At 31.2% G+C, this 15,503-nt stretch overlaps 1 protein-coding gene across 1 annotated transcript in view; it reads right to left on the reverse strand.

Annotated features, from left to right (window-relative positions):
* Positions 1 to 1,481: 1,481 nt before the first annotated feature.
* Positions 1,482 to 15,503, reverse strand: part of LOC142320492 (uncharacterized) — a 143,158-nt gene continuing 129,136 nt past the window's right edge. Inside the window, exon 9 of the mRNA XM_075358348.1 lies at positions 1,482 to 1,655. Within this exon, the coding sequence (XP_075214463.1) occupies positions 1,555 to 1,655 (101 nt within the window). The 3' untranslated portion in view covers positions 1,482 to 1,554. The remainder of the gene's footprint in view (positions 1,656 to 15,503) is intronic.

Consider the following 15,503-nt stretch of genomic DNA (forward strand, 5'->3'; position numbering starts at 1 on the left):
AAAGCTGAAAACCGTAAGCTTATAAATGAACTCTGAGTGAACAAGATATATTGCAGATGGAATAATGTTATCAAGAGGTGGATGGGATGAATGTATGGGTAACCACTGCTGGATGATAAAAATAGAAGACTTCACTGAACACAAAAGGAAAATAAGAAAAAGAAATTAGATAAACGTAAATATCTTAAAATAAAGGTAGGAATTTTGACTGTTAATATTATTACTATTATTTTTGTATTTTAAGAAGTTTCTCAATAATTTAAAAAGTCATAACTAAAAATCTGAGGATGATGAAGAAAAACTTTCATTTTATCAGTAAAAAAAGAGAACATTCTAATTTTAAAAATGCAGGGCAACATTTCAGCTCTAGCTATAATTATTACTTATAAAAGGATGAAAAAAAAGTGTTAAGCTAAAGTTATAATTTAGAAAAACATAAAACTCCACAAATATATCAATATTTATCCTGTAGATAAACAATTACACTAAATTAAGTTTGTAAAATCATTAAATACAGAACTATTTCCTAATATGCAAAGGAAATTGTTACAATTTGTATAAAATGATTAAACTATTCTTATAATCTATAACACAGACAATCACAACAAAATTACTGCACGAAATCAAAGAAGTCTGTTTCAAACAGGCGTTACATACTAATCACTTGACAATTCCAAGAAAAACAGTTAATAATAAATAAAACAGTAATTATTTAATACAATCTTATTTAAAACTATAAGTTTTTGAAATGTTGAAGTAAAATATTAAAAATAATGTATTCATTAAAAATTTGGTTTAGTTTGTAATTTTAAAAGTTTACAGTTATAAAATGTTCATTGCTGATTCTCATGGAAAAACAGACTTTAAATAAAAAATTAACTAGTACAATTTAGCCGAGTTCTATGTAGTATTATTTAAACCGATGAAACTTCATTACTTTTCAGAATACTGAACCCTTCAAATTCTTTTTCCTTGGAGAGAGCAAAACAATTAACATTCAAAACTTTTCTCAGTCAAATAAAGGAGACAATCAGGTGAAGAAAAAGAAGATTGTTGACATATGTGCTAAACTCTACCAGTTCTATTATTATATTTATTCTTACATTTTACATATTAGAAAAGTTTTGTTTTATATTGAAGTTAAATTTTTTAATTATTTTAAGACAAAACTAGAAGAAATGGAGGGAGATAAATAGATACCAGTCTACTGCGATTACCATATTCAAATACAACTGACAGTGTTAATAGAGAATTATACAAAGGATAACAGTTTATAATCGATGGCTTCCAAAGGGTTAATAACGAAGGACATAACTGTATATAACATTTTTTGACCAAACTCTATACAACAAGATTTACAACACATAAACTGAGGTCACAAAGAAAAGATGAACAAACAACAGCAGGCTGTTGTCAGAATATTTCTGATTAAACAATTTTGTTCATTTTAATTTAAAATTATTTCAGTATCTTACATCATAATATGTAGATAAACATATTATCTATAATTAAAAAAAAACTCACAATTCTTTTAATGAAATAAATTGAAGCTATTCATCCGAAAATAGATTTCTTTATCTTTGTCAAAAAACCTGTTTCCTGTTCATTGTCAGCTTCCGAGCCTGCCATTGGTTGTTCATTTAGAATTTTACTTCCTAGAACAAAGAAGAAAAAATCCCACCTTAGCTCTGTATCATTATTAGATTTCCAGTAACAACTCAAAACTTCTGTAATATTATTATTAAATTAATTTTTTTTTTTTACATCACTGCAAAGCAGTAACTCAATCATTACTAACAAAACAGATATACCAGAAAAATAATTTTACATAATAACAAGTTCCTTACAAAAATGAAACGATCAGAAAATATATTATCACCATTAAACCCACATTTACAAGGATGAATTAAATAGTCATATATTTTATAAATTAGATACATATTGCCAAAATACAGCTGTATAGAAAAATTTATCAACCGTAAACAAAATTAGAGCTATCTTCAAAGAAAAGCTATTACATGTCGGATTAAAAAATTTTATTTAATAAGCGAGCTGGATCTTATCGCACTCATAGAAATTGGGAATTAGTCATCTGAAATTTACATTACAGATGGACTAATATTTATTAGAAAGAAAGAAAGAGAATCATTCAAGAACAGTTTTACAAAAAAAAAAAATGAAAATCTACTACTAATTAGACGGACATTTTAATTGCCAAACAATAATTTGCAGTACAAAAAATTAATTAAAACTAAATATAAATCTTAAAAAAAGATCTAAAAATAATTAAAGTAAAAAAAATCTCCTGGAATTTCTACCTATTTTTTTTTTTTACAGAAAACCTAGAAATAAAAGCTAAAAGTCAATTCCAGTATGCTAAAAGCCAATTCCAGTATTTTTTATAAGTTTGGTAGAGACAAATTTTTCACTCTCTTTGGCACTGCTCACATACTGGAAAACTATAAACCTTCCCTCTTTATTAGGGAAGATTATGTAGGGGTTTTAAGTTGTATCTTGGATAAGCCAATACAGTCATATGTATAAGTACAATGATGTTTAAATGTGCTGCTGCTTGTCTTCACTGGTAAATACGTTAAATAAGTATAAATCAATTTTATTTAGAAAAGCACAAACGTTTTGTATAAATCGGTTTCAACAGTGTGTCAATACAGTGTTTAACAATTGTCATACAAGAATTTAACAATATTTTATTATGCATGTAAAAAATATTTAACAATATTTTTTACACACACATACTTAATTAGTGTATGTATGTGTGCGTGCACACACACACACACACACACACACACACACACAATACAATACATAAACATACAATATAATAATATATACATATATGTTTTATATTTTATTTAATTATTTATATATATATATATATATATATATATATATATATATATATGTCTTTTATAAATCTCTAAGTCTTTACATGTTTATAGTATGTTTTTTTTTAAATTACCTATAAATTAAATTTTGATAAAATAATATAAGATGAAATGGTATTTCAAACTATCTTGATCCAATTAGAATTCTTTTAACACTAAAAATAGGAAAAAACAAATCATTCTGTAATATGACTGTCTGAAGACATCAATGTAAAACAAATTCTACAAAAAAAAATTATAAATGCAAGGAAATTATAAAACAATGGTCATGGTTCTGATATAATTTTTTCCCCTGAAAATCAACATATTCCATTGAAATGTTATTTATCAAAACCTTAACAAGCTAATTTTTTTATAAGAAAAAGTTCTGATGAAAAGTAAGGGTATAGTAGACATTTGAAGAAATTTATGTCGGTTAAATCATACAGCAATGAAAATTTCAGTAGGCAGAATGATCTTCCACACATAAATTAACCTATAATTTTGAACTAATCAGATTTTTCCATTTTTGCATTTACTATTAATTTGTTGAGGTAATAGAAATGAAGTATGTTTTTTTACAAGAACCGCTTTGATACAATAAACAAGCAAATTTTATTGAAAGAATTTATCCTTCAATTTAACCTGAAAGCCTGGATCTTAACCTACAATTCTACATAATCCCGACCTAGATTTAGGCACTTATAATATAGTGTGATTAGCTTCTGCAATCCAGCTTCATAGAAATCTGCTGCCTGAAAAGTTAACCATCGCTGAATGGCTGTTGTTCTTGATGTTGCTGTCACTGTTACCAAGGCACAGACCACCAAGGTGCTGCTTTAAATGCAGGAACAAGTGGTAGTCACTGGCTTAGTACTGTATGGTGGGAAATCAATTTGATTTGAAGCTATGTGTGAGAGGGGGGGATTACAAATCCCTCCTCCAACTTGAGGATGTGCTTTTTCTATTTGTGTCTATTTCATGTGATTAGAACATTGATGGCAGCCTCGCAATCCCCCCAAACCCTTCCAGGATAAACATATGTCTGGATGATTTTAAAATTAAAGATTTTTCAAAGAACAGTCTTCATTTCAGCTTCTAATTTCACGAAAGTGTTAACAAAAGGCGACTGCCACTCCCCAACACTCGTGAACATGATGTAAATAATACTCTAAGATCTAAACTTCATTTTTCATCTCAAGAAGACAAATGAGGTAGAAAAGCCCAGCAGTCGTCAGCCAGAAGAGAGAAGTGGCCTGCCCATGATGCCCATTTCAGGGCCACAGGACAATACAAGGTTTATGGTCTGTAATTTATTTACAGCTGGTTTATGGAAAGGCAGGCTTAAGAAGAAAAGAACAAAGAATGATAAGAGGCCCATCGACACGGGCTGGAGTTCGGCTGACCGAGCTCAGCTGAGATGTAGCAGCATGACAGCCAGAGGGAAGAAAGTCCTGTAACTTCACCTCACCAAACACCCAACATCCTTTCCAAAACTTACAATTTTGTACCGATCCGTACATGTGACTCCCTTTGGAGAGAGGAACGGATTGCTTCCTCCAAACACTAGGGCCCCGAAAGGCATATTCCTGTTAGGCCGGAAGGTGCTAGCACTGAAAGGACTTCAAGGGAATGAAGTGGAATCACGCAGGGAGAACAAAGCTTATATGCACCTAGTCTCCCGTGATCAGCCCCGGTCTAAAGGACCAGAACACAAACAACAATTCCATCCGTAAATAAAAACACAACAATCTATATAACTGCCACTAAATAAATAATGACCCACCCGATAAACGAATGACATCAGCAAGGGACATTTGTCCATGTTCTGCGATTTGCAGGAAGTTAATAAAATCTCCCGCCATCTTTCCATTTCGTTCCTTCTGTTTTGGATTGCATGACTCAGTTTAATCAGTCTCAAAATATGACTCATTATTTATCACTTCATCCCAAGGCAAAAAATCAACAACCAATGGCCCTTGTCTATCACAAAACACAGTGCACATGATTTTCAGGGCTGACATTGTTTGCTTGAATTTCACTTTCTTGGGAGATGTTGAGAGAATTAAGTTAAAGAAGTTTAAACTAGAATTCTATACAGAAGAGGAGAGTGGAAGAAGTGTTAGGAGAAGACCGATTTGGTTTCAGGAAAAGTATAGGGACAAGGGAAGCAATTTTAGGCCTCAGATTAATAGTAGAAGGAAGATTAAAGAAAAACAAACCGACATACTTGGCGTTTATAGATAACTTACACTGGAATAAAATGTTCAGCATTTTAAAAAAATTAGGGTTCAAATACAGAGATAGAAGAACAATTGCTAACATGTACAGGAACCAAACAGCAACAGTAACAATTGAAGAACATAAGAAAGAAGCTGTAATAAGAAAGGGAGTCTGACAAGGACGTTCTTTGTCACCGTTACTTTTTAATCTTTACATGGAACTAGCAGTTAATGATGTTAAAGAACAATTTAAATTCGGAGCAACAGTACAAGGTGAAAAGATAAAGATGCTACGATTTGCCGATGATATAGTAATTCTAGCCGAGAGTAAAAAGGATTTAGAAGAAACAATGAACGGCATAGATGAAGTCCTACGCAAGAACTATCGCGTGAAAATAAACAAGAACAAAACAAAAGTAATGAAATGTAGTAGAAATAACAAAGATGGACCGCTGAATGTGAAAATAGGAGGAGAAAAGATTATGGAGGTAGAAGAATTTTGTTATTTGGGAAGTAGAATTACTAAAGATGGACGAAGCAGGAGCGATATAAAATGCCAAATAGCACAAGCTAAACGAGCCTTCAGTAAGAAATATAATTTGTTTACATCAAAAGTTAATTTAAATGTCAGGAAAAGATTTTTGAAAGTGTATGTTTGGAGTGTCGCTTTATATGGAAGTGAAACTTGGACGATCGGAGTATCTGAGAAGAAAAGATTAGAAGCTTTTGAAATGCGGTGCTATAGGAGAATGTTAAAAATCAGACGGGTGGATAAAGTGACAAATGAAGAGGTATTGCGGCAAATAGATGAAGAAAGAAGCGTTTGGAAAAATATAGTTAAAAGAAGAGACAGACTTATAGGCCACATACTAAGGCATCCTGGAATAGTCGCCTTAATATTGGAAGGACAGGTAGAAGGAAAAAATTGTGTAGGCAGGCCACGTTTGGAATATGTAAAACAAATTGTTAGGGATGTAGGATGTAGAGGATATACTGAAATGAAACGACTAGCACTAGATAGGGAATCTTGGATAGCTGCATCAAACCAGTCAAAAGACTGATTAGAAAAAAAAAAGGGAGATGTTGAGTGTCTCCATTTCATGGACTCAATTTTGATTCTTGTGTAATGTTAGAACCCATGTCTCGTCGCCAGTAGCAATTTGGCTTAAAAACAGATAGTTTTCATTTTTGTATTTTATGAGAAAATTCAAAGCACTGTCACCCCCTCTGTGCCATATTGTGTATGTACAGCCTTCTTTAAATGCCCTAACCCATTTTTGCCCTGTCAATGAATTTTGGATGCTTTCATACCTCTTTGATTTAAGAAACAAATCACAAATGTATTTCACAATCAGTGGCATTGTCTATAATCATAGGCATTTTAGGAAACTAAAAAGACCAACAATCAAGTTATGGCATCTGTAGCAAGCCAATAGATGTAGTTGAATAACTACAGTGCTAATGCATATAAAGGCAACAGCTGCATTGCAGCAAACATATATCAAAATGGTATGTATTTAAAAAAAAAAACTTACCTCATAAAATCATCAATTTCTGATTAAAAGTTAAAAAAAAGGAGTTAATAGGTATGCAATGATTCCTTGCATCGAATTAACTTGATAGCCAACACAACAAATTACCATACCAGAAAACTTTGTATACACTGGCCTAATATCTGAAATTTTGTAGACAAATGGGTTCAATGATTTATGGCCACTTCAAAATTTATTCTTACGAAAATAATTGTAATTTAACTTATATATGGCACATTTTTCCAAATTCAGATGATACAAAAATCACTTGTGAGCAACATTTTTTTGAAAATCATAAAATAATTTATTTGAAACCAAAATTTGAATAATGTCCATAAAATAGTGAATAAACAAATATTAAATAGTGGGAAACTTACTTTAGAAAAGATAAAATATAATAACATTCATCTTCCTCTACTACAGGTAAGAGAGATATTGCACTGTTTCCCAAAGAAAGTAGAAAATTGATTTATAGTTGTATACTATTTGCACACTTTCTTAGACTATGATGCATTTCGTAAAGCATCAGAAGTGCAAATGAAACTAGAATGAGTTGGTTTTTCTGAGAATAATGATGTTCAACGTGCAGATAATCCTTCAGAAAGTCAGGAAAAATTGGAAGGATGAATATCAATGGCATTTCAGCCATCGGCAGCTTCTTCAATAAATGAAGTTAAAAATTCACAAACTAATCATCAATGGAGTTCTGAAAAGCCACCTGGTAGAGCTGAACTTAGTTTGAAACCAGGTTTCATGTTAATGCACAGTGTAGTACTACTGACGAAAAAAATTATTTGAAGTGTTCATATTTATAAATCCCTTATAGAAAGAAATGGAAAATAAATTTCTTACAAAATAACTTAACCATTTTTTTCTCTGAAATATTCGTCTACCTACAAGATACCAAATAATTTTTCAATATGATTGAACACCCACACATCTTTAAGAGGTTAGAAATAAATAATAAACAGCTGAATTAATTAATTAGAAATGGTGGATCAATTAACTGGTCTTAAATGTTACCTGACCTACACCAGGATTTCTTGTGAGGTATATCAAAACTTCAAAAACAAACAAAAACATTAATACAAGCGAACGTGGTGATGATGTAATACAATATTGTATATCCGGATCTTGCAATTCCTGAGAGTCATATTTTAAAATGTACACTATCAGCTTAAATACCCAGTCTAGCATGTACTGTACAGACTATAGTCTATTGAATGAGCAACATTTGATATAATTTTTTTTTACATTAATGCTTGCTATGTACATGAAGCAAGCAGTTAACTTATAACTGCATAAGGCAAACTAACTGCTCAGCACAAATCAATTTCTCATGAAATAAGGTTAATTTACATTTTCTGCTAATAGTTTGTGTAACAAAAATACTAAAATGACTAAGCTCAAACTATTATTATGTAACATGAAAATTAACATTTTTATAACAATAAATTTATTCCTTTCTCTGGTTAAGCTACACTGTAGTTATTAATCACCTCATACATAAATAATTCTCAAGCTTGTGTTAGCAAATATATTTCAGTATAATTAATAATGGTGTTTTTTTCTCTTTTTTTGGCAGCTTAGAATAATTACAGTTAATATAGGTATTTAAATTTTATATACATTTTTAATTATTTTTAAAGTTCTTTAAGTTTATTTTATAAAAGTTAAAGCCAGATGCAAAATAGTCCATATCCAAACTCTAAAATGATGGTGCAAATAGCAGGTTATGAAGACTTCTTCTCTACCACTTGAATCTGAAGCCCATGGAACTTGTACAGATGGATATGAAGAACTGGACTGCATATAATAATACAATATTGAAAATTTAAAAATGTAAAAAAGGGAAAAACTGAACAGGAATACAAAAAACTAATAATGTTAGATTAATTCAAAATTGGAAAATGATACCAATGAAAGTGATATAATCTTCAGATGAAGACCAGGGTTTTGAAATGGCTAAACCATTATTTGATAATAAAAAATAATTAGTAAAAAATTACTACATTTAAGGATGAAAATAAGATTAAAAACTGTAGTGTAAACCATCATAAAATTAGATGTTACCAATGCAGCTTCATTTGTAGATCAGAGTTAGTTTTTAAATAAGTTGCAAAATTTTAAAACTGCATGTGCAGTTTTTAAATTTTGCAACTTAGTACCCCCCCCAAAACACACACACACACTAGAACTAATGATATAAAAAATAATATATATTTATATATTTATTGAAGTTAATTTAAGATTCATATTATTTCTCTGTTATGTTAAATTATATTTTAAATTCTATTAATATAAAACCACCTAGTACAGAATTTTGAGATAAGATATAACTTGCATTAATTTTATGAAGAAAGTACTTTTGCAAGATCCTGCAATATTTAGACACCAATAACATCGCAAACATTATTAAAACTTACAATAAATAAATTTAAACCAGAGTACAAACCTAAAATATTATAAAAAAAATTAAGTAAATGATTATTGGAAATTTATAATTAAAGTATAATGACTGTGATGGAATATAGGAAAAACAAATAGATCCTTTAAAACTAGATTTCTTGAACATTATAGAAATGAAAAAAATAAAATAAATTATGTTTATTTAATACGGTAGACCATCATATACACAATAAACATTCTATTTCTGATATCAACACAAATTTAGATATTAAAAATTAATAAAGATGACATAAAATTAAGTATATCACGAAAATATTACGTAAGAGGTGCAGTTCAAAAGTAAGGGCCAATGAGTTATAAATAGCAACTGACAACACTGATTGGTTTGCGCATACAAAGTAGCTTTAAATGGTCTGTTGGATATATAACCACAACATTGCCTCAGTTCATTGTTGTTTGCCTTTGTGAGACAATGTATTAAAATGAATGTGATAACAAATCCTGCTGGTTGTGAAGTTTGATCAATCATTACAAGGGTCATTCAATAATTAAACAGACAAATATCTGTAAATGACAAAATAATGGTTTGCAGGCAAATAGCTAAAATGAATTATTACATAAATATAATTTTTTTGTCTACTTTTCCACATAATCCCCACCAACTTCTCTGGACTTGTCCCATCCTTCTATGAGTCCCCTCGATGAAGAATTCTTATCTTGATCTTGCAGCCAGTTTTGTATTTTTTCTTTATCTCTTCGTTGTTGTTGAACTGATACCACGCAAAGGTTCTTTCATCAGACCAAACAAAAAAAATCCTAAAAGACAAGGTCAGGGCTATAAGGAGGATGAGGTAGAAACTTCCAACCCACTTTGCTAATAGTTTTCAGTATCAGTTGTGTCATATGAGATAGAGCATTATCTAGAAGAAGCACGTCTTTCCTCTGTCATCCTGGACATTTCCTCTTCAATCATGGCTGAGTAGTACAGGCTGTGGTAGCGCGTTGCTCCTCCAAATAATCACAGAAAATCAGACCATAGGCACTCCTAAATATGGTTAATGTGACCTTACCAGCCGTGTTATGTTTGGAATTTCTTACAGACAGGTGATGCTTTGATGCTTAGACTCCGGCTCAAAATGATATATCCAAGATTCATCACAGGTTAAAATCCTGTCCAAAAATGTGTCATCTCTCAGCTTTGTGATGAACGGTAAGCTCTCTGGGAACATACCTCGCACAAGTTTTATGGTAGTTCAGTTTGTTTTGAAAAATGGAATGAGTTGGGCCAATACCTGTGGGTAGGTGATTCAGTTCCTTTGACGACTATTAGTTTTCAGTCTTGCTTGAGACTAGAGATGTGTTTTGTTATTTTTAGTAATTGTTAAACCAATGGGAATGTTCGCATCGGTGGCATCCTAAGATGTTACATGCCGAGGTTTATAAGATGAAAACCCATCTGGTAAAACCCATCAGGGCTAGGTGCAGAGCGGGTGGTTGGAGGGTATCTTCCCCTAGGGGATCAAGATGTGCCAACACTTAACCAACATTTTTCAGCAATTTGTTCAACTGTAAGTTATCGGTCTTGGATACGTGAATCAATGCAAGAATCTAAAGCCGAGGTCGACACTGTTACTGGACAACCACAGCGGTGCTCATCAATCACGCTTTTGCACCACTTTTAAAATTTTCCACCCATCCATAAAAACTCGCACGGTTCATGCAGCTGCTGCCGTATTGTTTGTTCATCTGAGAGAATATTTCAGACGGTTTTACACTTTCCGAAAGTAAAAATCGGATCACAGAAGGCTGTTCTTCAAAGTACTTTCTTCGAGCAGACAGGCCATCATAACTAAGACTTTAAAGGTTCTGTTAATGTAAATATTAATCAAACAGCTGACTAACACTCTTTGCAAGGCTGCCAACTAACAAAAGTTTCAATTGCCTGCTTTAAGCATTTCCTACACTAAAATGTTTGTATGTTTAATTATTGAATGGCCCTTGTAGATTTTTAAATGCAAGAGAATATAATGCTGTTGAAATTCACCATAAATTGTGTGAAACATATGGGCTTACCGCAATGAATGAAGGAAAAGCAAGGTAATGGTGTCATGAGTTTAAGGAAGGCTCTTTTTATGTGTTAAAAACTTTTTCTCATTAATGTCAGCAGCACAAGACCATCTTTAATCATATGATACCCCACTTAGCAGTGAAATCAAACCAAAATAACTCAATCTGTGTCAGTTAAACTTCCACACATAAAACTACCCACATTCAGCAGAAATTATGATGAATGGGTGTCATTTCATGATATGTTTGTGTCATTCTTTCATTCTAAAGAAATGTCAGAAATTCATAAATTTCATTACCTCCAATGGTTCTTTAAAGGGTGAAGAAGCTAAAATTTTATCATCTTTAGAAAGTTCAATAAAAAATTATGGGGTTGTTTGAAAACTTTTACAGGCCAGATATGGCAATAAAAGGTTCTTAATTAATAAACATCTAACTGCACTATTCAACCTCTCTAAAAATGATAAGAGAAAATTTTTTGTCATTAAGAAAGCTTTTAGACAGTGCATTCATCATCATCAGTCAAACTTTTTAAGAGTCACATGAAAACTGTAATCAGTACTAACAGTCTGACAATAGTTAGTTTACCTCTACTGACTCAAATTGAGGCATGTGTAAATTCCTAATCCTTAATTCCAATATCGACGACCCTTCTGATCTTCTCCCTCTAACACCAGCACATTTCCTAATAGATGATATCTTTACCAGTTTTCCAGAACCAAATTTGCAACCCTTTCCTGTAAATATACTTAATCACGGGCAAAAAATTCAGCAACAAATGCAGCACTTCTGGTCTCGTTGGTCCAATGAATACCTAACAATCTTCAGCAACAATCAACATGGAAAATTCTACTCCAGATCTGCAAGACAATTTGGTCATCATCAAAGAGGACAACCTCCGTCCCTCCACTCTAATGGAAAATGGCTTGTGTCATCAATATACATCCTGGAAACTATGGAAAAGTGCATGTGGTGATACTTAAAACTTCGACCAGAACATTAAAAAATTAATTTCAAAAATATGTCCATTACCAAAATAATACATTCATTGTTACATAATTATATTCTTGTATTATGTCATATCTTCCTTTGTTTTTTTTTTTTAATTTTATATATTTAAAACGTATATGCAGTCTCCTGTATTATTGACACTTATGTAATTCATTTTTTTTTTTGAAGGTGTTCCTTCAAGGTGGGAGGGGCATGTTGGATATTTTTCTGTATGTGCAGGCATGTGATGCATGTCTGTGTTATGTAGTGGGGAGGAATTCTCCCACTTTCTTTTGTCATATGGTGTTGCTCACTCAGTTGGGTTCATGAAGTGGACATGATATCGGTCAGTTATGTTTTATCACAAGTTTTTCTTTTAGTGTACTGGTATTCAATTACGATCACTGTCAATCTAATACAATAAAGGTGTCATAATTTTTAGTTACAATCAAATTGTGTCATTTTATTGTACAGTCCACTTAACCATTTTATAATCAGCATCCAAAAATGAAGTGCTGAAAATTTCAGTGCAAAAGTGGGTACAATCTTAGTAGGAGGAATTTTATGCAGTGAGTTTGAAAAAGCTTGTTTCACGATATCAAACATATATGGGATTAAATTATGATTACGTAGAAAAATAAATATCTAAATATTTGAAATGATTAATAATCATTTTTTCAACTGTTCTCATTTTGCTACCGATTGGCCCTTACTTTTGAACTGCGCCTCGTATATAAATACAAACAAAATTTCAATTTGATAAACCATCAGACAGTGTCAAATAAAGGTAAGATATGTCTATTTCAATATTTTGTACTGTGGTTTATATATTAATAGAATTTAAAAAATAAATTAATATATATATATATTAATTTTCATTTTTTTGATTAATGTTTCTATAATTTTTTGATATTATTGGTCACATGATGGAACCAGGCAACAAAAATGCTAGTAGTGAGGAGGAAGAAAAGAGGTGAAGGAAAAACAAAAAATGAACCATTTGAATGGCCTCATATTTTGGAAAACACACCACAGAACGTAGAGCAGTAGCCTTAAGTTAAATTTTAATTCTTAACCAATTTTAATTCTTAACCACCTTGCACAAAAGAAACTATTAAAAAAAGAAAAGAAAAAATAAAGGTGCTTTAATAATTTTATATACTTTAGTACATCTCAAAACTTATTAAAAATAAATTTTACTACTATGTTAATAAAACCTCACTTTTACAATATATTGATAGCTTAATGATTTTATTTTACGATTCCAACAATCCACGTTTTGTTTAATACAAGGGTCCTGCAGTCCATATTAATTTGAATTCACAAAACTGTACTTGGTGTGTTTTGTTTTAAATAAATGACAAATTTCACTTAGAATTATTTTCAGTTAACTTATGTCAATTATTTCATAACTGAATTCTCTATATATTCTGTTTTAAAATTATATTTGTTCATTGGCTATTTAACAAAATAAATTTATACCTTACCAAAATATTGGTTTTTAGACCCATTTATTATAATTTCCTCAGAAACTGTTACAGACACAGTTCTAAAGCTTTTTTTATTTTTGAGGCAAAAAACTATATACAACCACAAACAATGTTCCATATTTTGTATACTAAGGATTTCAGTAGAGAATCATCTTACAGTTTGAGTGGAAATCAGGGCAAACTTTTAGCCAGTTAGGACTTGAAAACAAAGCACTTCTGGACATAATTCTATATTAGATTTTTTTCTTTATTTTCGCTAGTACAACGTAACCTGAAATTATTTCTGTTTCTTCATGAAGCACCCTCACATAAGTACCTTTTTTCAATAAATTTAAATTAAAATAAGAAATGTAAAGCAATACTGCTTACTACCTTAATAATTAGATCAATACTGTGTATTAAATTTATCAAGTAAATAGTAAATAACATCATTTTTTATAGTGCACAATTACACAATATATATTACCAGCTAATTTTGATCAAAATTCAGCAGACTGTGTCTTCATCAAAAGTATAAATATTACAGATATATTTAATTTGACTAAACATTCATTTAATACATGCATTATAAAAAAAATTACCACTGGGTTGAGTCTAAATTTTTCTATATATAAATATCAGTAATTCAAAAGATTTATAATCTACAAAAAGATTTTTTTTATTTTTAAACAATCTGTTGGTTTTTTATTTTCCTTTTTTTTCCCTAAGTGCACAATGAGTTGTTGTTCAGTGCTCGGACACAAAGTTACTACAGTAATTGATTAAAATTAAAAAATTTTAATTTACCTTAAAAATTAAAAGGATGTGAACTGCCTAAGCATATGGTAAGTGTGAAATAACACCAAAATAAAAGCAATATTAAAAATTAACATAAAACAATAAAATTACGAACATAAAAAAAAAACATAGTTTTAATCAAATGTTTGAATCCCGAGGCTCAGCCTTAAAAAATCATAGTACCTTAGACAACATCAATACGTTGTTGCCTAAGATAATTGGGTATTAGCCTCTAATTTAGCCACAGTCCACAAAGATGTGGTGGACACATCTTGGCAGTCGCAGCGAACACAAGATGGGTGCACTGGTTTGATTCAAGAGGTGCCCATATAAGTAATTTTAGTGTGCCCTATTCATAAACAGCAAATAATAACCTGTTGACAATCATTCCTGCATAAGGAGCTTCCTCCTGCAATAAGGAGTGACACAGTGTTCTAAACTGGATAGTTTACTGTTGATGGTAGCATTCCATTCACTTTGCTACTTACTCATCATGAACCCTCTTCAGGAAACAGATAAAACAAAAATTAAACAAATTGTTCAAAACAATGAGATTGGTGGCATTATTTTATTCAAAACAGGTCTCTTTTGCTGCACGATCAATGCATTCGTTGCCTGAAATTCCAATATGACTAGGGATCCATCAGAAGCGTACAGTTGTGTTATAGTTGTTATCATTTCAGAGATAACAGACAACATGGTATTTAGAACACATGTCACTAATCGCCTGCAAGGCACTAATGAAATATGTAGCAGACAAGTATGTGCCTGAATGTTGGGCTAAATATATTTAAGGCTATGTTAATTGCATACAGCTATGCAATGAAAACACTGGCGATGCCGGGAAGGCATCGCCAGTGTGTTCTATTGGCAACCACAAAAGCACAACAAACAGAATTATTGTGTGTAGAGCCATCTATATGAACTATAGCATCAGGATTCACGTTATTTACAATAGTAAAAAATCTTTCTTGTTCTTACAAGAAAGAATTATCTTTAATTGGATTTGTATTACTTTTTTTGATATTGACTGAAACTAAAGCAATAATCCATGAGGGAAGGCCATCAAGTGGGGGTACGCTAAGTAACAGGAGGTAACTGTATATCTACAGATAAGAAAAGCAGATGAGC

This window comes from Lycorma delicatula, chromosome 2 (genome assembly GCF_047948215.1).
Source record: "Lycorma delicatula isolate Av1 chromosome 2, ASM4794821v1, whole genome shotgun sequence".
Classification (NCBI taxonomy): Eukaryota; Metazoa; Arthropoda; class Insecta; order Hemiptera; family Fulgoridae; genus Lycorma; species Lycorma delicatula.